Below are 21,114 nucleotides of genomic sequence, written 5' to 3'. Positions count from 1 at the left end.
TGTAGATTCTAGAATAACAATGGGTTGGTGTTGCAGATGGCAGCTTTCTGTCCAGTAGTGTTCTTTCTACAGAGTAACAAACTAAACATGCCCTAATGAACACGACCCAGGTTAAGTGTGCATAGTCACATTGCATTTACCCAACAGTGAGTGTTTGTGTAGCCGCTGCAGCCGCTCTGACCACAGTTTTAAAATCTTCACAGGCCAAATTGTGAAGAACAGGATGGGAGTTTACAGTCATAGTGATGTCTGTAGTAAAAGCTAAGAATTTACAGGTGAATGGATGGATCTCTACTGTGCAAACACATACTGTGAAAACACAGCCCCAATACATAAAAGCACTCTGATATAACGTCAGCATGTAGTTAACATTTTTCCCAGTTACCTTCCCTCCTTACACTTTACGAACACCCTTTCTCCATCTCTCCCTCACCATCTCTCTCTCCCCAACTCCCTCTCTCCCACTCTGTCCCCCTCTCTGCTCTCTGTCGCCCTGTAATACCAGTACATTCCTGTGCATTGTGAGGACAGAGGCCATGGCAGCAGCAGCAGTGAAATAACAACCGTGTGAGACCTTTACAGTGACTGGCTGCTGTATAACTAAAGTCCTTTTAAAGAGAAACGTGTGTGTAGGAGACAGCAAAACAACACACTGACAAAAGGTTGTGTTGGTGGAAACTACAATCTAAAGAGTGAGATGGGCTCTGGTGTCAGGTGGACAGACACATTGAAACATTTATTAAGTTACTGGCCAAATAGAGGTATGGTGGAGCAGTGTGTGCCGGTCCATCTCTTCATGATTTCCTCAGCCCAGCATTACCTAAAGTGATGTGTGTTTGTCTATATTATCTGTTTGGACAGACAGACAAACAGTACTGTACCTTTACCTTTACAGATGGTGTTGACACCGCTCCAACTCCCGTTCTCCTGACACACACGTGTCTCGGGGCCCACCAGGTGGTAACCATGGGAACAGGTAAAATGGACCTCATGACTGATGAAATACTTGGAGCCAAACTTCCTCCCGTGGACAGGGGCGTCCAGGGAGGGGCAAACGGACGGAGCTGAGAGAGAGAGGGGAGGGACGGAGGGAGGGAGGGGCAGGAAGAGAGAGAAGGAGAGAGAGGATTGTCACATGTATGCATACGGAGTCGTGCACCCAGCATACTGTGGTATTTAGTGTCTGTGGACATACACAGACACTAAATGCCTCATTTCATCCAACAATACCAGCTCTATAACAAATAAAACTTCAAATAGTTATGAAAAAATGTGCATTTTATTGAGACAAGCTACTACAAATAATGGCATCAATAATACAAAGGCAGCACACAATTGTCCAGAATTGACAGCCAAGGTGTTAATGTAATAACATCAGTATGTGCTGCTTTTCTAAATCTATTCAAATAAAGATGTTTGACTTCTAGTACAGTATAGCCTACGAGTTATTAAAATAAAGAGCTCTGACTTCTAGTACAGTATAGCCTATGAGTTATTAAAATAAAGAGCTCTGCCTTCTAGTACAGTACAGCCTACGAGTTATTAAAATAAAGAGCTCTGCCTTCTAGTACAGTATAGCCTACGAGTTATTAAAATAAAGAGCTCTGTCTTCTAGTACAGTACAGCCTACGAGTTATTAAAATAAAGAGCTCTGCCTTCTAGTACAGTATAGCCTACGAGTTATTAAAATAAAGAGCTCTGCCTTCTAGTACAGTATAGCCTACGAGTTATTAAAATAAAGAGCTCTGTCTTCTAGTACAGTACAGCCTACGAGTTATTAAAATAAAGAGCTCTGACTTCTAGTACAGTATAGCCTACGAGTTATTAAAATAAAGAGCTCTGCCTTCTAGTACAGTACAGCCATCACTGGTATGGCAACTAATCGGCCACCAACCTCAAGGCACTACAGAGGGTAGTGCGTATGGCCCGTACGGCCAAGCTTCCTGCCATCCAGGACCTCTATATCAGGCGGTGTCATAGCAAGGCCCTAAAAATAGTCATAGACTCCAGCCACCCTAGTCATAGACTGTTTCTCTGCTACCGCATGGCAAGCGGTACCGGAGTGCCAAGTCTAGGTCCAAAAGGCTTCTTAACAGATTCTACCCCCAAGCCATAAGACTCCTGAACAGCTCATCAACCGGCTACCCAGACCCCTCTTTTACGCTGCTGCTACTCTCTGTTTATAATCTATGCATATCACTTTAACTCTGCTTACAGTGCCTTGCAAAAGTATTCATCCCCTTGGCGTTTCTGCTTATTTCGTTGCATTATAACCTGTAATTGAAATACATTTTTATTTGGATTTCCTGAATTGGACATACACAAAATAGTCCAAATTGGTGAATTGAAATGAAAAAAATAACTTGTTTCAAGAAATTGTAAAAATAAAAACAGAAAAGTGGTGTGTGCATACCGTATGTATTCACCCCCTCTGCTAAGATCTGGTGCAAACAATTACCTTCAGAAGTCACATAATTAGTTCAATAAAGTCCACCTTTGTGCAATCTAAGTGTCACATGATCTCAGTATATATACACCTGTTCTGAAAGGCCCCAGAGTCTGCAACACCACTAAGCAAGGGGCACCACCAAGCAAGTGGTACCGTGATAACCAAGAAGCTCTCCAAACAGGTCAGGGACAAAGTTGTGGAGAAGTACATATAAGGGTTGGGTTATAAAAAGATACTGAAACTTTGAACATCCCACAGAGTACCATTAAATCCATTATTAAAAAATGGAAAGAATATGGCACCACAACAAACCTGCCAAGAGAGGGCCGCCCACCAAAACTCATGGACCAGGCAAGGAGGGCATTAATCAGAGGCAACAAAGAGATCAAAGATAACCCTGAGGGAGCTGCAAAGCTCCACAGTGGAGATTGGAGTATCTGTCCATATGACCACTTTAAGCCATACACTCCACAAAGCTTGGCTTTACGGAAGAGTGGCCAGAAAAAAGCCATTGCTTAAAGGAAGAAATAAGCAAACACGTTTGGTGTTCGCCAAAAGGCATATGGGAGACTCCCCAAACATATGGAAGACGGTACTCTGGTCAGATGAGACTAAAATTGAGCTTTTTGGCCATCAAAGAAAACACTATGTCTGGAGCAAACACAAAACCTCTCATCACCCCGAGAACACCACAGTGAAGCATGGTGGTGGCAGCATCATGCTGTAGGGATGTGTTTCATCGGCAGGGACTGGGGAAACTGGTCAGAATCGAAGGAATGATGAATGGCGCTAAATACCCAGAAATTCTTGAGGGAAACCTGTTTCTGTCTTCCAGAGATTTGAGACTGGGACGGAGATTCACCTTCCAGCAGGACAATGACCTTAAGCATACTGCTAAAGCAACACTGGAGTGGTTTAAGGGGAAACATTTAGATATCTTGGAATGGCCTAGTCAAAGCCCAGACCTCAATCCAATTGAGAATCTGTGGTATGACATAAAGATTGCTGTACACCAGCGACCCATCCAACTTGAAGGAGCTGGAGCAGTTTTGTCTTGAAGATGGGAAAAAAAATCCCAGTGGCAAGATGTACCAAGCTTATAGAGACATACCCCAAGAGACTTGCAGCTGTATTTGGTGCAAAATGTGTCTACAAAGTATTGACTTTGGGGAGGTGAATAGTTTTCAGTTTTTTTGCGTAGTTCCTTGTTTGTTTCACAAGAAAAACTATTTTGCATCTTCAAAGTGGTAGGCATGTTGTGTAAATCAAATGATAAAATCTCCCCAAAAATCGATTTTCATTCCAGGTTGTAAGGCAACGAAATTGGAAAAATGCCAAAGGGGGTGAAAACTTTCGCAAGCCACTGTACATGTACATATTACCTCGATTACATCAACTAACCGGTGCCCCCACAAATTGACTACGTACCAGTACCCCTGTATATAGTCTCCACATTGACTCTGTACCGGTACCCCCTGTATATAGTCTCCACATTGACTCTGTACCGGTCCCCCCTGTATATAGTCTCCACATTGACTCTGTACCGGTACCCCCTGTATATAGTCTCCACATTGACTCTGTACCGGTACCCCCTGTATATAGTCTCCACATTGACTCTGTACCGGTACCCCTGTATATAGTCTCCACATTGACTCTGTACCAGTACCCCCCTGTATACAGCCTCCACATTGACTCTGTACCGGTACCCCCTGTATATAGCCTCCACATTGACTCTGTACCGTACCCCCTGTATATAGTCTCCACATTGACTCTGTACCGGTACCCCCTGTATATAGTCTCCACATTGACTCTGTACCGGTACCCCCTGTATATAGTCTCCACATTGACTCTGTACCGGTACCCCTGTATATAGTCTCCACATTGACTCTGTACCGGTCCCCGCTGTATATAGTCTCCACATTGACTCTGTACCGGTACCCCCTGTATATAGTCTCCACATTGACTCTGTACCGGTCCCCCCTGTATATAGTCTCCACATTGACTCTGTACCGGTACCCCTGTATATAGTCTCCACATTGACTCTGTACCGGTCCCCGCTGTATATAGTCTCCACATTGACTCTGTACCGGTACCCCCTGTATATAGTCTCCACATTGACTCTGTACCGGTACCCCCTGTATATAGTCTCCACATTGACTCTGTACCGGTACCCCCTGTATATAGTCTCCACATTGACTCTGTACCGGTACCCCCTGTATATAGTCTCCACATTGACTCTGTACCAGTACCCCTGTATACAGCCTCCACATTGACTCTGTACCGGTACCCCTGTATATAGCCTCCACATTGACTCTGTACCAGTACCCCCTGTATATAGTCTCCACATTGACTCTGTACCGGTACCCCCTGTATATAGCCTCCACATTGACTCTGTACCAGTACCCCTGTATACAGCCTCCACATTGACTCTGTACCGGTCCCCCTGTATATAGTCTCCACATTGACTCTGTACCGGTACCCCCTGTATATAGTCTCCACATTGACTCTGTACAGTACCCCTGTATATAGCCTCCACATTGACTCTGTACCAGTACCCCTGTATATAGTCTCCACATTGACTCTGTACCGGTACCCCTGTATATAGTCTCCATATTGACTCTGTACCAGTACCCCCTGTATATAGTCTCCACATTGACTCTGTACCGGTCCCCCTGTATATAGCCTCCACATTGACTCTGTACCGGTACCCTGTATATAGTCTCCACATTGACTCTGTACCGGTACCCCCTGTATATAGCCTCCACATTGACTCTGTACCAGTACCCCTGTATATAGTCTCCACATTGACTCTGTACCGGTACCCCCTGTATATAGTCTCCACATTGACTCTGTACCAGTACCCCCTGTATATAGTCTCCACATTGACTCTGTACCGGTCCCCCTGTATATAGTCTCCACATTGACTCTGTACCGGTACCCCTGTATATAGTCTCCACATTGACTCTGTACCAGTACCCCTGTATATAGTCTCCACATTGACTCTGTACCGGTCCCCCCTGTATATAGCCTCCACATTGACTCTGTACCGGTACCCCTGTATATAGTCTCCACATTGACTCTGTACCGGTACCCCTGTATACAGCCTCCACATTGACTCTGCACCGGTCCCCCTGTATATAGTCTCCACATTGACTCTGTACCGGTCCCCCTGTATATAGTCTCCACATTGACTCTGTACCGGTACCCCTGTATATAGTCTCCACATTGACTCTGTACCAGTACCCCCTGTATATAGTCTCCACATTGACTCTGTACCAGTACCCCCTGTATATAGTCTCCACATTGACTCTGTACCGGTCCCCCTGTATATAGCCTCCACATTGACTCTGTACCGGTACCCCTGTATATAGTCTCCACATTGACTCTGTACCAGTACCCCTGTATATAGTCTCCACATTGACTCTGTACCGGTCCCCCTGTATATAGTCTCCACATTGACTCTGTACCGGTCCCCCTGTATATAGCCTCCACATTGACTCTGTACCGGTCCCCCTGTATATAGTCTCCACATTGACTCTGTACCGGTACCCCTGTATATAGTCTCCACATTGACTCTGTACCAGTACCCCTGTATATAGTCTCCACATTGACTCTGTACCGGTCCCCCTGTATATAGTCTCCACATTGACTCTGTACCGGTCCCCCTGTATATAGCCTCCACATTGACTCTGTACCGGTACCCCCTGTATATAGTCTCCACATTGACTCTGTACCGGTACCCCTGTATATAGTCTCCACATTGACTCTGTACCGGTCCCCCTGTATATAGTCTCCACATTGACTCTGTACCGGTACCCCTGTATATAGCCTCCACATTGACTCTGTACCGGTACCCCTGTATATAGTCTCCACATTGACTCTGTACCGGTACCCCTGTATATAGTCTCCACATTGACTCTGTACCGGTCCCCCTGTATATAGTCTCCACATTGACTCTGTACCGGTCCCCCTGTATATAGTCTCCACATTGACTCTGTACCGGTACCCCTGTATATAGTCTCCACATTGACTCTGTACCGGTACCCCCTGTATATAGTCTCCACATTGACTCTGTACCGGTGCCCCCTGTATAAAGCCTCCACATTGACTCTGTACCGGTCCCCCTGTATATAGTCTCCACATTGACTCTGTACCGTACCCCCTGTATATAGTCTCCACATTGACTCTGTACCGTACCCCCCTGTATATAGTCTCCACATTGACTCTGTACCGGTCCCCCTGTATATAGTCTCCACATTGACTCTGTACCGGTCCCCCTGTATATAGTCTCCACATTGACTCTGTACCAGTCCCCCCTGTATATAGTCTCCACATTGACTCTGTACCGGTCCCCCTGTATATAGTCTCCACATTGACTCTGTACCGGTACCCCCTGTATATAGCCTCCACATTGACTCTGTACCGGTCCCCCTGTATATAGTCTCCACATTGACTCTGTACCAGTACCCCCCTGTATATAGTCTCCACATTGACTCTGTACCGGTACCCCCTGTATATAGTCTCCACATTGACTCTGTACCGGTCCCCCTGTATATAGTCTCCACATTGACTCTGTACCAGTACCCCTGTATATAGTCTCCACATTGACTCTGTACCGGTACCCCCTGTATATAGTCTCCACATTGACTCTGTACCGGTCCCCCCTGTATATAGTCTCCACATTGACTCTGTACCGGTCCCCCTGTATATAGTCTCCACATTGACTCTGTACCGGTCCCCTGTATATAGTCTCCACATTGACTCTGTACCGGTACCCCTGTATATAGTCTCCACATTGACTCTGTACCGGTACCCCTGTATATAGTCTCCACATTGACTCTGTACCGGTCCCCCTGTATATAGTCTCCACATTGACTCTGTACCGGTCCCCCTGTATATAGTCTCCACATTGACTCTGTACCGGTACCCCTGTATATAGTCTCCACATTGACTCTGTACCGGTCCCCCTGTATATAGTCTCCACATTGACTCTGTACCGGTCCCCCTGTATATAGTCTCCACATTGACTCTGTACCGGTCCCCCTGTATACAGCCTCCACATTGACTCTGTACCGGTACCCCTGTATATAGCCTCCACATTGACTCTGTACCGGTACCCCCTGTATATAGTCTCCACATTGACTCTGTACCGGTACCCCTGTATATAGCCTCCACATTGACTCTGTACCGGTACCCCCTGTATACAGCCTCCACATTGACTCTGTACCGGTCCCCTGTATATAGTCTCCACATTGACTCTGTACCGGTCCCCCTGTATATAGCCTCCACATTGACTCTGTACCGGTACCCCTGTATATAGTCTCCACATTGACTCTGTACCGGGTCCCCCCTGTATAAAGCCTCCACATTGACTCTGTACCGGTCCCCTGTATATAGTCTCCACATTGACTCTGTACCGGTACCCCTGTATATAGTCTCCACATTGACTCTGTACCGGTACCCCCTGTATACAGCCTCCACATTGACTCTGTACCAGTACCCCCTGTATACAGTCTCCACATTGACTCTGTACTGGTACCCCCTGTATATAGTCTCCACATTGACTCTGTACCAGTACCCCCTGTATACAGCCTCCACATTGACTCTGTACTGGTACCCCCTGTATACAGCCTCCACATTGACTCTGTACTGGTACCCCCTGTATATAGTCTCCACATTGACTCTGTACCGGTACACCCTGTATACAGCCTCCACATTGACTCTGTACTGGTACCCCTGTATACAGTCTCCACATTGACTCTGTACATTGGTACCCCTGTATACAGCCTCCACATTGACTCTGTACCGGTACCCCTGTATATAGCCTCCACATTGACTCTGTACTGGTACCCCCTGTATATAGTCTCCACATTGACTCTGTACTGGTACCCTGTATATAGTCTCCACATTGACTCTGTACCAGTACCCCTGTATATAGTCTCCACATTGACTCTGTACCGGTACCCCTGTATATAGTCTCCACATTGACTCTGTACCGGTCCCCCCTGTATATAGTCTCCACACTGACTCTGTACCGGTACCCCCTGTATATAGTCTCCACATTGACTCTGTACCGGTACCCCCTGTATATAGTCTCCACACTGACTCTGTACCGGTACCCCCTGTATATAGTCTCCACATTGACTCTGTACCAGTACCCCCTGTATACAGCCTCCACATTGACTCTGTACCAGTACCCCCTGTATATAGTCTCCACATTGACTCTGTACCGGTACCCCCTGTATATAGTCTCCACATTGACTCTGTACCGGTACCCCCAGTATATAGTCTCCACATTGACTCTGTACTGGTACCCCCTGTATACAGTCTCCACATTGACTCTGTACCGGTACCCCCTGTATATAACCTCCACATTGACTCTGTACCGGTACCCCCTGTATATAGTCTCCACATTGACTCTGTACCGGTACCCCCTGTATATAGTCTCCACATTGACTCTGTACCAGTACCCCCTGTATATAGCCTCCACATTGACTCTGTACCGGTACCCCCTGTATATAGCCTCCACATTGACTCTGTACCGGTACCCCCTGTATACAGCCTCCACATTGACTCTGTACCGGTACCCCCTGTATATAGCCTCCACATTGACTCTGTACCGGTACCCCTGTATATAGCCTCCACATTGACTCTGTACCGGTACCCCCTGTATATAGCCTCCACATTGACTCTGTACCGGTACCCCCTGTATATAGCCTCCACATTGACTCTGTACCGGTACCCCCTGTATATAGTCTCCACATTGACTCTGTACCGGTCCCCCTGGTACTCCCCTGTATATAGTCTCCACATTGACTCTGTACCAGTACCCCCTGTATACAGCCTCCACATTGACTCTGTACCAGTACCCCCTGTATACAGCCTCCACATTGACTCTGTACCAGTACCCCCTGTATACAGTCTCCACATTGACTCTGTACTGGTACCCCTGTATATAGTCTCCACATTGACTCTGTACCAGTACCCCTGTATACAGCCTCCACATTGACTCTGTACTGGTACCCCTGTATACAGCCTCCACATTGACTCTGTACTGGTACCCCCTGTATATAGTCTCCACATTGACTCTGTACCGGCACACCCTGTATACAGCCTCCACATTGACTCTGTACTGGTCCCCCTGTATACAGTCTCCACATTGACTCTGTACTGGTACCCCTGTATACAGCCTCCACATTGACTCTGTACCGGTACCCCTGTATATAGCCTCCACATTGACTCTGTACTGGTCCCCCTGTATATAGCCTCCACATTGACTCTGTACTGGTACCCCCTGTATATAGTCTCCACATTGACTCTGTACCAGTACCCCCTGTATATAGTCTCCACATTGACTCTGTACCGGTCCCCCTGTATATAGTCTCCACATTGACTCTGTACCGGTCCCCCTGTATATAGTCTCCACACTGACTCTGTACCGGTCCCCCCTGTATATAGTCTCCACATTGACTCTGTACCGGTACCCCCTGTATATAGTCTCCACACTGACTCTGTACCGGTACCCCCTGTATATAGTCTCCACATTGACTCTGTACCAGTACCCCCTGTATACAGCCTCCACATTGACTCTGTACCAGTACCCCCTGTATATAGTCTCCACATTGACTCTGTACCGGTACCCCTGTATATAGTCTCCACATTGACTCTGTACGGTCCCCCAGTATATAGTCTCCACATTGACTCTGTACCGGTACCCCCTGTATAAAGTCTCCACATTGACTCTGTACCGGTACCCCCTGTATATAACCTCCACATTGACTCTGTACCGTTCCCCCTGTATATAGCCTCCACATTGACTCTGTACCGGTACCCCCTGTATATAGTCTCCACATTGACTCTGTACCGGTACCCCCTGTATATAGCCTCCACATTGACTCTGTACCGTTCCCCCTGTATATAGCCTCCACATTGACTCTGTACCGTTCCCCCTGTATAAAGCCTCCACATTGACTCTGTACCGTTCCCCCTGTATATAGCCTCCACATTGACTCTGTACCAGTACCCCTGTATATAGTCTCCACATTGACTCTGTACCGGTCCCCCCTGTATATAGTCTCCACATTGACTCTGTACCGGTCCCCCTGTATATAGTCTCCACATTGACTCTGTACCAGTCCCCCTGTATATAGCCTCCACATTGACTCTGTACCGGTCCCCCTGTATATAGCCTCCACATTGACTCTGTACCGGTACCCCCTGTATATAGTCTCCACATTGACTCTGTACCGGTACCCCCTGTATATAGTCTCCACATTGACTCTGTACCGGTCCCCCAGTATATAGTCTCCACATTGACTCTGTACTGGTCCCCCCTGTATACAGTCTCCACATTGACTCTGTACCGGTCCCCCTGTATATAACCTCCACATTGACTCTGTACCGGTACCCCTGTATATAGTCTCCACATTGACTCTGTACCGGTACCCCCTGTATATAGTCTCCACATTGACTCTGTACCAGTACCCCTGTATATAGCCTCCACATTGACTCTGTACCGGTCCCCCCTGTATATAGCCTCCACATTGACTCTGTACCGGTCCCCCTGTATACAGCCTCCACATTGACTCTGTACCGGTACCCCTGTATATAGCCTCCACATTGACTCTGTACCGGTACCCCCTGTATATAGCCTCCACATTGACTCTGTACCGGTACCCCCTGTATATAGCCTCCACATTGACTCTGTACCAGTACCCCTGTATATAGCCTCCACATTGACTCTGTACCGGTACCCCCTGTATATAGTCTCCACATTGACTCTGTACTTGGGTACCCCCTGTATATAGTCTCCACATTGACTCTGTACCAGTACCCTGTATACAGCCTCCACATTGACTCTGTACCAGTACCCCCTGTATACAGCCTCCACATTGACTCTGTACCAGTACCCCCTGTATACAGTCTCCACATTGACTCTGTACTGGTACCCCCTGTATATAGTCTCCACATTGACTCTGTACCAGTACCCCTGTATACAGCCTCCACATTGACTCTGTACTGGTACCCCTGTATACAGCCTCCACATTGACTCTGTACTGGTACCCCCTGTATATAGTCTCCACATTGACTCTGTACCGGTACACCCTGTATACAGCCTCCACATTGACTCTGTACTGGTACCCCCTGTATACAGTCTCCACATTGACTCTGTACTGGTACCCCCTGTATACAGCCTCCACATTGACTCTGTACCGGTACCCCCTGTATATAGCCTCCACATTGACTCTGTACTGGTACCCCCTGTATATAGCCTCCACATTGACTCTGTACTGGTACCCCCTGTATATAGTCTCCACATTGACTCTGTACCAGTACCCCCTGTATATAGTCTCCACATTGACTCTGTACCGGTACCCCCTGTATATAGTCTCCACATTGACTCTGTACCGGTCCCCCCTGTATATAGTCTCCACACTGACTCTGTACCGGTACCCCCTGTATATAGTCTCCACATTGACTCTGTACCGGTACCCCCTGTATATAGTCTCCACACTGACTCTGTACCGGTACCCCCTGTATATAGTCTCCACATTGACTCTGTACCAGTACCCCTGTATACAGCCTCCACATTGACTCCAGGTCCCCCTGTATATACCAGTCCCTGTATATAGTCTCCCCCTGTATATAGTCTCCACATTGACTCTGTACCGGTACTCCCCTGTATATAGTCTCCACATTGACTCTGTAGTCTCCATTGGTACGGTCCCCCCAGTATATAGTCTCCACATTGACTCTGTACTGGTCCCCCTGTATACAGTCCCCACATTGACTCTGTACCGGTACCCCCTGTATATAACCTCCACATTGACTCTGTACCGGTACCCCCTGTATATAGTCTCCACATTGACTCTGTACCGGTCCCCCCTGTATATAGTCTCCACATTGACTCTGTACCGGTACCCCCTGTATATAGCCTCCACATTGACTCTGTACCGGTACCCCCTGTATATAGCCTCCACATTGACTCTGTACCGGTCCCCCCTGTATATAGTCTCCACATTGACTCTGCAACCGGTACCCCTGTATATAGCCTCCACATTGACTCTGTACCGGTACCCCCTGTATATAGTCTCCACATTGACTCTGTACCGGTACCCCCTGTATATAGTCTCCACATTGACTCTGTACCGGTACCCCCTGTATACAGCATCACTATTGTTATTTTACTGCTGCTGTTTAATTAGTTGTTACTTTTTTCCTTTTTTAACCAAATAGTTATTTTTATTTGTTTTTCTTAACTTCTTAAAGCATTGTTGGTTAAGGTCTTGTAAGTAAGCATTTCACTGTAAGGTCTAAACCTGTTGTTATCGGCACATGTGACAAATACAATTTGATAAGTTATTAAGATAAAGATGTTTGACTAGTACAGTACAGCCTATGAGCTTAAAGTAAAGTAATTTCAAGAGAGGAAGAGAGTGAGAGAAAGTGAAATAAACAATAAAAAAAATAACAGTAAATGTTAAAATAATAGTTTTTCACTTTTGTTTATTATCTATTTCACTTGCTTTGACAATGTAAACATATATTCCCATGCCAATAAAAATTTACATTTTATTAAGCGAGAGAAACATACAGACAGACAGTCTCCTCAGTCTAGCGCTGATGAATAACTAATTTCACCAGTTTTCACAATAGAACAGAATAGAACAGCATAGTATATACATAAATATAACAGAATAGAACAGTATAGTATATACTTAAATATAACAGAATAGCATAGTATATACTTAAATAGAACAGAATAGAACAGCATAGTATATACTTAAATAAAACAGAATAGAACAGCATAGTATATACTTAAATAGAACAGGATAGTATATACTTAAATAGAACAGGATAGAACAGCATAGTATATACTTAAATAGAACAGAATATAACAGCATAGTATATACTTAAATATAACAGAATAGTATATACTTAAATAAAACAGAATAGAACAGCATAGTATATACTTAAATAGAACAGGATAGAACAGCATAGTATATACTTAAATAGAACAGTATAGAACAGCATAGTATATACTTAAATAGAACAGGATAGTATATACTTAAATAAAACAGAATAGAACAGCATAGTATATACTTAAATAGAACAGGATAGTATATACTTAAATAAAACAGAATAGAACAGCATAGTATATACTTAAATAGAACAGGATAGTATATACTTAAATAAAACAGAATAGAACAGCATAGTATATACTTAAATAGAACAGGATAGTATATACTTAAATAGAACAGGATAGAACAGCATAGTATATACTTAAATAGAACAGGATAGTATATACTTAAATAAAACAGAATAGAACAGCATAGTATATACTTAAATAGAACAGGATAGTATATACTTAAATAAAACAGAATAGAACAGGATAGTATATACTTAAATAGAACAGGATAGTATATACTTAAATAAAACAGAATAGAACAGCATAGTATATACTTAAATAGAACAGGATAGTATATACTTAAATAAAACAGAATAGAACAGGATAGTATATACTTAAATAGAACAGCATAGTATATACTTAAATAAAACAGAATAGAACAGCATAGTATATACTTAAATAGAACAATGAACCAATGCACTTCCTGAGGTTCATGTGCTAAAGGGCCAAAAGCAGGTCAAAGAGAGTTCACATGCCCTTTAGTGGTATGTAGAAGCTTGGGTTTCAGTGGTAAACTTGAACTTTAAAATGTGTCTCCTTTTTTATTTTATTTTATTTTATTTCACCTTTATTTAACCAGGTAGGCTAGTTGAGAACAAGTTCTTATTTGCAACTGCAACCTGGCCAAGATAAAGCATAGCAGTGTGAACAACAGACAACACAGAGTTACACATGGAGTAAACAATTAACAAGTCAATAACACAGTAGAAAAAAAGAGAGTCTATATACATTGTGTGCAAAAGGCATGAGGAGGTAGGCGAATAATTACAATTTTGCAGATTAACACTGGAGTGATAAATGATCAGATGGACATGTACAGGTAGAGATATTGGTGTGCAAAAGAGCAGAAAAGTAAATAAATATAAACAGTATGGGGATGAGGTAGGTCAAATTGGGTGGGCTATCCAGGGTGGTGATGCTAGTCGGGCGTGCTAGTCGGGCGTATATACAAAGAAAAGAGTCTTGTTGATTTATTTATCACAACACCAGGAAGGGGGAGATTTGGATTGTATAAATGCACATTATCGTGTAGTACACAATACCATAATTTCCCAAAAACCCAATGATTGTAGACCATACACTACTGTCTAGGCTCTAACACTCCTCCCCTTCCCCTCTGGTTAGAATGTTATGTCTCCACAGTAGAGAGGAGAACATTCAGACACTCTTGAAGACAATGGAAGTGGACCAGGCCAGGAGCAGACTAGGTGGCCTTTCTCTCTAACCAGGTGCTTCAAAAGAGACAAAAAGTGAAGAAAATTGAAGGTCAATCGAAGTAGATTTCGGGTTTCAATATTAGTTTAGCTCCAGTTTTCTCCTCTATTGATTAAGACAGTGACAAGAACACCTAGACTGGTCCCAGGTCTCTACATGGCTATAGAAGACCTTCATGTCAGGTGCGGCAGAGTGGTGGAGAATGGTCATTCTCTCTGTCTACTCACCAGCCGACTGATCGGCCTGCGGTAGCTTGGACACAGAGTTCTGTAGGGTTGCCAGTTTGGACTTCATGATGCGTAGTCCCTCTGTGAACCTCATCTCCTGTCCCTTCAGAAACTTCTCCATCTGACGGAGAACACCAACCAACTGGTGTTTGTCCATGCAGTTCTGGAGACAGAGACGTACAGTACATATGTTAATATAGCAGAACAGAAAAGAACAGAAACTGTCCATGCAGTTCTGTAAAATAAAGAAATATATTACTGGTCAAACATGAAAACAACATACCATTTACAGTTGAAGTCGTACGTTTACATACACCTTAGCCAAATACATTTAACCTCAGTTTTTCACAATTCCTGAAATGTAATCCTAGTAAAAATTCCTTGTCTTAGGTCAGTTAGGATCACCACTTTATTTAAAGAATGTGAAATGTCAGAATAATAGTAGAGAGAATGATTTATTTCAGCTTTTATTTCTTTCATCACATTCCCAGTGGGTCAGCAGTTTACATACACTTAATTAGTATTTGGTAGCATTGCCTTTAAATGGTTTACTTGGGTCAAACGTTTCGGGTAGCCTTCCACAAGTTTCCCACAATAAGTTGGGTGAATTTTGGCCCATTCCTCCTGACAGAACTGGTGCAACTGAGTCAGGTTTGCAGGCCTCCTTGCCCGCACACACTTTTCAGTTCTGCCCACAATTTTTACATAGAAATGAGGTCAAGGCTTTGTGATGGCCACTTCAATACCTTGACTTTGTTGTCCTTAAGCTGTTTTGCCACAACTTTGGAAGTATGCTTGGGGTCATTGTCCATTTGGAAGACCCATTTGTGACCAAGCTTGAACTTCCTGACTGATGTCTTGAGATGTTGCTTCAATATATCCACATAATTTCCCCCCTCATGATGCAATCTATTTTGTGAAGTGCACCAGTCCCTCCTGCAGCAAAGCACCCCCGCAACATGATGCTGCCACCCCCGTGCTTCAAGGTTGGGATGGTGTTCTTCGGCTTGCAAGCCTCCCCCTTTTCTTCCAAGCATAACGATGGTCATTATGGCAAAACAGTTCTAATTTTGTTTCATCAGACCAGAGGACATTTCTCCAAAAAGTACGATCTTTGCCCCCATGTGCTGTTGCAAACCATAGTCTGGCTTTTTTATGGTGGTTTTGGAGAAGTGCCTTCTTCCTTGCTGAGTGGCCTTTCAGGTTATGTCGATATAGGACTCGTTTTACTGTGGATATAGATACATTTGTACCCGTTTCCTCCAGCATCTTCACAAGATCCTTTGCTGTTGTTCTGGGATTGATTTGCTCTTTTCGCACCAAATTATGTTCATTTCTAGGAGACAGAATGCATCTCCTTCCTGAGCAGTATGACGACTGTGTGGTCCGTTGGCGTTTATACCTCCGTACTATTGTTTGTACAGATGAACATGGTACCTTCAGGCATTTCGAAATTGCTCCCAAGGATGAACCTGACTTGTGGAGGCCTACAATTTTTTTCTGAGGTCTTGGCTGATTTCTTTTGATTTTCCCATGATGTCAAGCAAAGAGTCTCTGAGTTTGAAGGTAGGCCTTGAAATACATCCACAGGTGCACCTCCAATTGACTCAAATTATGTCAATTAGCCCATCAGAAACTTCTAAAGCCATTTCTGGAACTTTCCAAGCTGTTTACAGGCACAGTCAACTTAGTGTATGTAAAATTCTGACCCACGAGAATTGTGATACAGTGAATTATAACTGAAATAATCTGTCTGTAAACAATTGTTGGAAAAATGACTTGTGACATATACAAAGTAGATGTCCTAAACGACATGCAAAAACTATAGTTTGTTAACAAGAAATTTGTGGAGTGGTTGAAAAATGAGTTTCAATGACTCCAACCTAAGTGTACGTAAACTTCCAACTTCAAGTGTATATGTAAATCAAGAAGCACTTACCAGTAGTACATACCGGTAACCAGGAAATGAGAAACTAGGGAATGTTGGCTTTCAGTTTACCTAGCCACAACTTATTTCTAAGTCACACATAACTGGTCAAATAACAGTCAGCCATGTTTAATATCCATTTAATGGGAAGCATATAAATAAACCATGATTTGCAATATGACAGTATTACTACATAATTAAAATGAGAAAACATCAATAAATAACAACTTCCAATAAAATCCACAGTACATGTAATCATCATAAAATGTGAGTAGAGGCAGGTATGATTTAACAAGCAAAGGACAGCTGTGGTACTTAATGACATCACCCGATCAACGCCAAGTCTCCATCCCAAGTGGCACCCTATTCCCTATGTAATGGATTTTGACCAGAGCACTAATTTTGACCAGAGCACTATGGGCCTTGGTCTAAAGTAGCGCACTATATAGGGAATAGGTTGCCATTTGGGACACACTCCAAATTGAACTTTAGAATGTCTGGTGGTGGGTGGGTTCTGTGGTGGCTGTAGTTACAAATGTTGACATTCCTCCAGTGTTCCCTAGCATTTTCATCAACCGTTACCAAAACAAATCACAATCCAATTCCACAGCTGCACAGGTGTCTGCGTTTCCAACAAGGCCAGTGACATGTTCTGAATATCATTGTATTGTTATTATTATATGATGTGGCCACCTGGTTATGAATTCAGAGTTAAAAGCAAATCCACAGCTGCAAGGTTCTGAACTCCCAACAAGACTAATGTAAAAACATGAACGTAATAATTACTGTTTTATTGTTATACTGTGGCATGCCATCAGGTTATGGAAGATGCAGAAGTCATGATATTGTTTATTAAGATTCAGAAGCCATTATATTTTTTATTAAGATTCAGAAGTCATGTTATGTTTTATTAAGATTCAGAAGTCATGTTATGTTTTATTAAGATTCAGAAGTCATTATATTTTTTATTAAGATTCAGAAGTCATTATATTTTTTATTAAGATTCAGAAGTCACACCCTGGATTCATCCCATACGGTCAGTAACCCATGTTAACCCTTCTAGCCTCCGCTGTCTCCGCTAGCCCTCCAGCCCTGGTACTCACCTGAAGGAACATGTTAGTAGATGCCATGCCTCTCTCTCTCTCCTCTCTCATCCCTTCTCCACTTTTTTCTTCTTCTCCAGTGGCAGACCATACAGCAGCTGGACCAAAGCTGTTTGGCAGATGTCTATCAGTCAGACCTCTGTCCAGAACCTTGGCCCTCTGTATATTTTGTATGGCAAGAGAAACACCGGTTGCTTCCCAAATTACACCCTATCCCTATATAGTGAGCTACTTTTGACCAGAATCCATACAAAGTTATGCACTATATAGGTAATTGGGTGCCATTTGGGACACAGCCACAGACTCCTTGGATAACAATGATTGAATGGACCAGCTTTGTATTCCGTTTCAGCACATAGCCTGGATGCAATGAGCCTATGAACAGTGAGCTATTTGAGAGCAGGCTACTTACTGACAGATAAGCCCATTCCAAAGGCTCAGAGAACAGTGAAATGGCAGTTTGCTAATCCTTTTCAATAATAATAACAAGTCTGTAGAAAAGCATAATGTCAGGTGAAGGCATACCTTACATACTTGAAATGACACTCACTTGACTCATATCCAAATGGATTGTTTTAGACTCCTGGCCAAAGACACCAAAATGAATCCAAGAGTCAGTGCTCATGGCTTCCCTCTTATAAACTTTCAATGGGTAATTTACCACACTCAATGGGACATTTATGTCATCCTGTAAGCACAGTCCTTCCTCATTTCTGATGAGGACATTGATAATAATAGTAGGCGACATGCTCAAATCATGGCTGAACCTGGAAACAGAACATGTGTAACAGTTTAGCTTCCGTCCCTCTCCTCACCCCTACCTGGGCTCAAACCATCGACAACAGTCACCCTCGAAGCATCGTTACCCCTCAAGTCACAAAAGCCGCAGCCCTTGCAGCGCAAGGGGAACAACTACTTCAAGGTCTCAGAGTGAGTGACGCCACCGATTGAAACACTATAAGCGCGCACCACCGCTAACTAGCTAGCCATTTCAAATCGGTTACACATGGATAGCAATCCCAAGTTATGGGTTGTTTTGTCTGAGGCAGAACATGAAGAACTAAGTTCACAGTTAACAAAACACTTGCAACACATATTTATACAGGCCTAGGTGTGTTAATATAGCCTACTTTTCTGACCCTAACATAAAGAGTTGTGATGAGTATGGAAGTCCAGAGAGCACATATGAATACAAATAAAAAAGACCCTTGTTGTGTTAAGAACCACAAATTATTTTTCTCTCTTGATCACGACATAATCAAAAGTTGTGTTGTCGAGATAATGTCAGGATGCTGCCTTGTAGGCTGTTTCATAGGTAAGGCTCATTGCAGGGAGCCTAATTCACTAGCTAGCTAGTTCGCTCACAAGACTAACCAAGTTAGCTGCGTTGTTGCTTGCATGTGATTGGCTGTGGTCTTGGGAGTTGCACCGCCTGGGAAACAGGACTGCCTGTCAGGCATCGTTCAGTGCTGAGCAGTATTTGTCTGTAATAAAGCCTTTTTATCTATGCATAGTCACTGTACCTCCGTACATTGACTCAGCACCAGTACCCCTTGTATATAGCCTCGTTATTGTTATTTTATTGTGTTACTTTGTATTTGATTTTTTACTTTAGTTTATTACGTAAATAGTTCCTTAACTCTATTTCTTGAACTGCATTGTTGGTTAAGGGCTTGTACGTAAGCATTTCACTGTAAGGTCTACACTTGTTGTATTCAGAGCATGTGACAAATAAAATGTGTTTTTATTTTTTGTGGGGAAAAATGTATTCTGATTGTCTGGACCTGGCTCCCAAGGGGTGGGCCTATGCCCCCCCAAGCACACCCATGGCTGCACCCCTGCCCAGTCATGTGAAATCCATAGATTAGGGTTTCATGTATTTATTTAAATTGACTGATTTCCTTCTATGAACTGTAACTCAGTAAACTCTTTGAAATTGTTGCATTTTGCGTTTTAATTTAGTTCAGTATAATTTGTGCAACACTTTTCCACCAAAATATTCTTCAACATTATTAATCCCTAAACATGTTATAAGCATGTAGCCTAATGTTCCCATGCACTTGTCCACAGATGATAATGTGTTAAGTAGGCTACTAACCTGTCCGCCACCATGGCAAGTATGGATAGTTGTCACACATAGCAAAAGCAAACTGCTGCGCAGCACTGATAGTGCCATAACTTTAAATCCAACTGAATTGATGTTGGATGATGTCCGAGTTTTTCTCCAAATAGTGGAATTTAGTCAGGTGTTTAAATAATAGAAAACCAACGAAATCCACTCCGATTTCCGACGCTCCTCTGCAGAGTTTGCTCAACTGAACTGGCAGTTGGTGGACTCAGGATGGAATGGAAGACCCTGCTCATCAGAAGCGCGTTGTGGTGCAGAGCGACCGTTGGGATGTGGTGCCGTGCGCTTTTAGATGGGCTATGATGATAGTGAACCTAAATCTACTACCTAACCCTAATTGACGACTCCTAGACTTTGAAAAGCGATTAAATGGATAATGTAGGAATAATCCCTCACACCGCTCGACAACACATTTGCGTCACTCTCTCTCTCTCCAATGTTCTGTCCTTCTCATAGGCTGTGACGCGATCCCCAGACTCAGACGGCAGAATAGAGCAGGCAACTATCTTTGAGTTCATGGGGTGGAACAAAACTATTGCTATGGGAGTTCTTATGACTGGGGAGCTATTATTATACAGTGACAGCGATCAATTTACAGCAAGTCATTGCAGAAGTTGATTAGTGAGTTTGTAAACTTTATTTGCCGTAAAGGCGGTGCTTTGCCATTTAGCCTTAGAATGGAATTATTTTCATTAGGCCAACTCCCCATTATTAATATATGCTGTAATGCCTTTGTCTCGTTACATTAATTCCTAGGAAAACATCAAGGGAGTGGAGCAGGTATACGCCAAACAAACATATTACTGCGCAATAACGCATTCATAGCCTAATAATGCATTCAGCTAAATTATTGTTTTGTTATACCCCAGACACCTAG

The 21,114-nt window shown here is 43.7% G+C and overlaps 1 protein-coding gene across 3 annotated transcripts in view; it reads right to left on the bottom strand.

Moving 5' to 3' along the window:
* LOC115121774 (fibulin-7-like) overlaps nucleotides 1-20,741 on the bottom strand; it is a 39,104-nt gene extending 18,363 nt beyond the window's left edge. The window contains exons 1-4 of one of the 3 annotated variants that reach the window (XM_065012601.1): nucleotides 20,208-20,741; nucleotides 18,110-18,268; nucleotides 15,080-15,242; nucleotides 888-1,064 (exon numbers count right to left, since the gene is read on the bottom strand). In XM_065012601.1, coding sequence (XP_064868673.1) covers nucleotides 888-1,064; nucleotides 15,080-15,242; nucleotides 18,110-18,268; nucleotides 20,208-20,285 — 577 coding nt within the window. In that variant the 5' untranslated portion in view covers nucleotides 20,286-20,741. The remainder of the gene's footprint in view (nucleotides 1-887; nucleotides 1,065-15,079; nucleotides 15,243-18,109; nucleotides 18,269-20,207) is intronic. The other 2 variants (XM_065012600.1, XM_065012602.1) reach the window with 2 other exon arrangements.
* Nucleotides 20,742-21,114: the final 373 nt, after the last annotated feature.

This window comes from Oncorhynchus nerka, linkage group LG28 (assembly GCF_034236695.1).
Source record: "Oncorhynchus nerka isolate Pitt River linkage group LG28, Oner_Uvic_2.0, whole genome shotgun sequence".
Taxonomy (NCBI): Eukaryota; Metazoa; Chordata; class Actinopteri; order Salmoniformes; family Salmonidae; genus Oncorhynchus; species Oncorhynchus nerka.
Note: the sequence above shows the minus strand (reverse complement) of the source record. Positions and strands in the feature narration are given on the sequence as shown.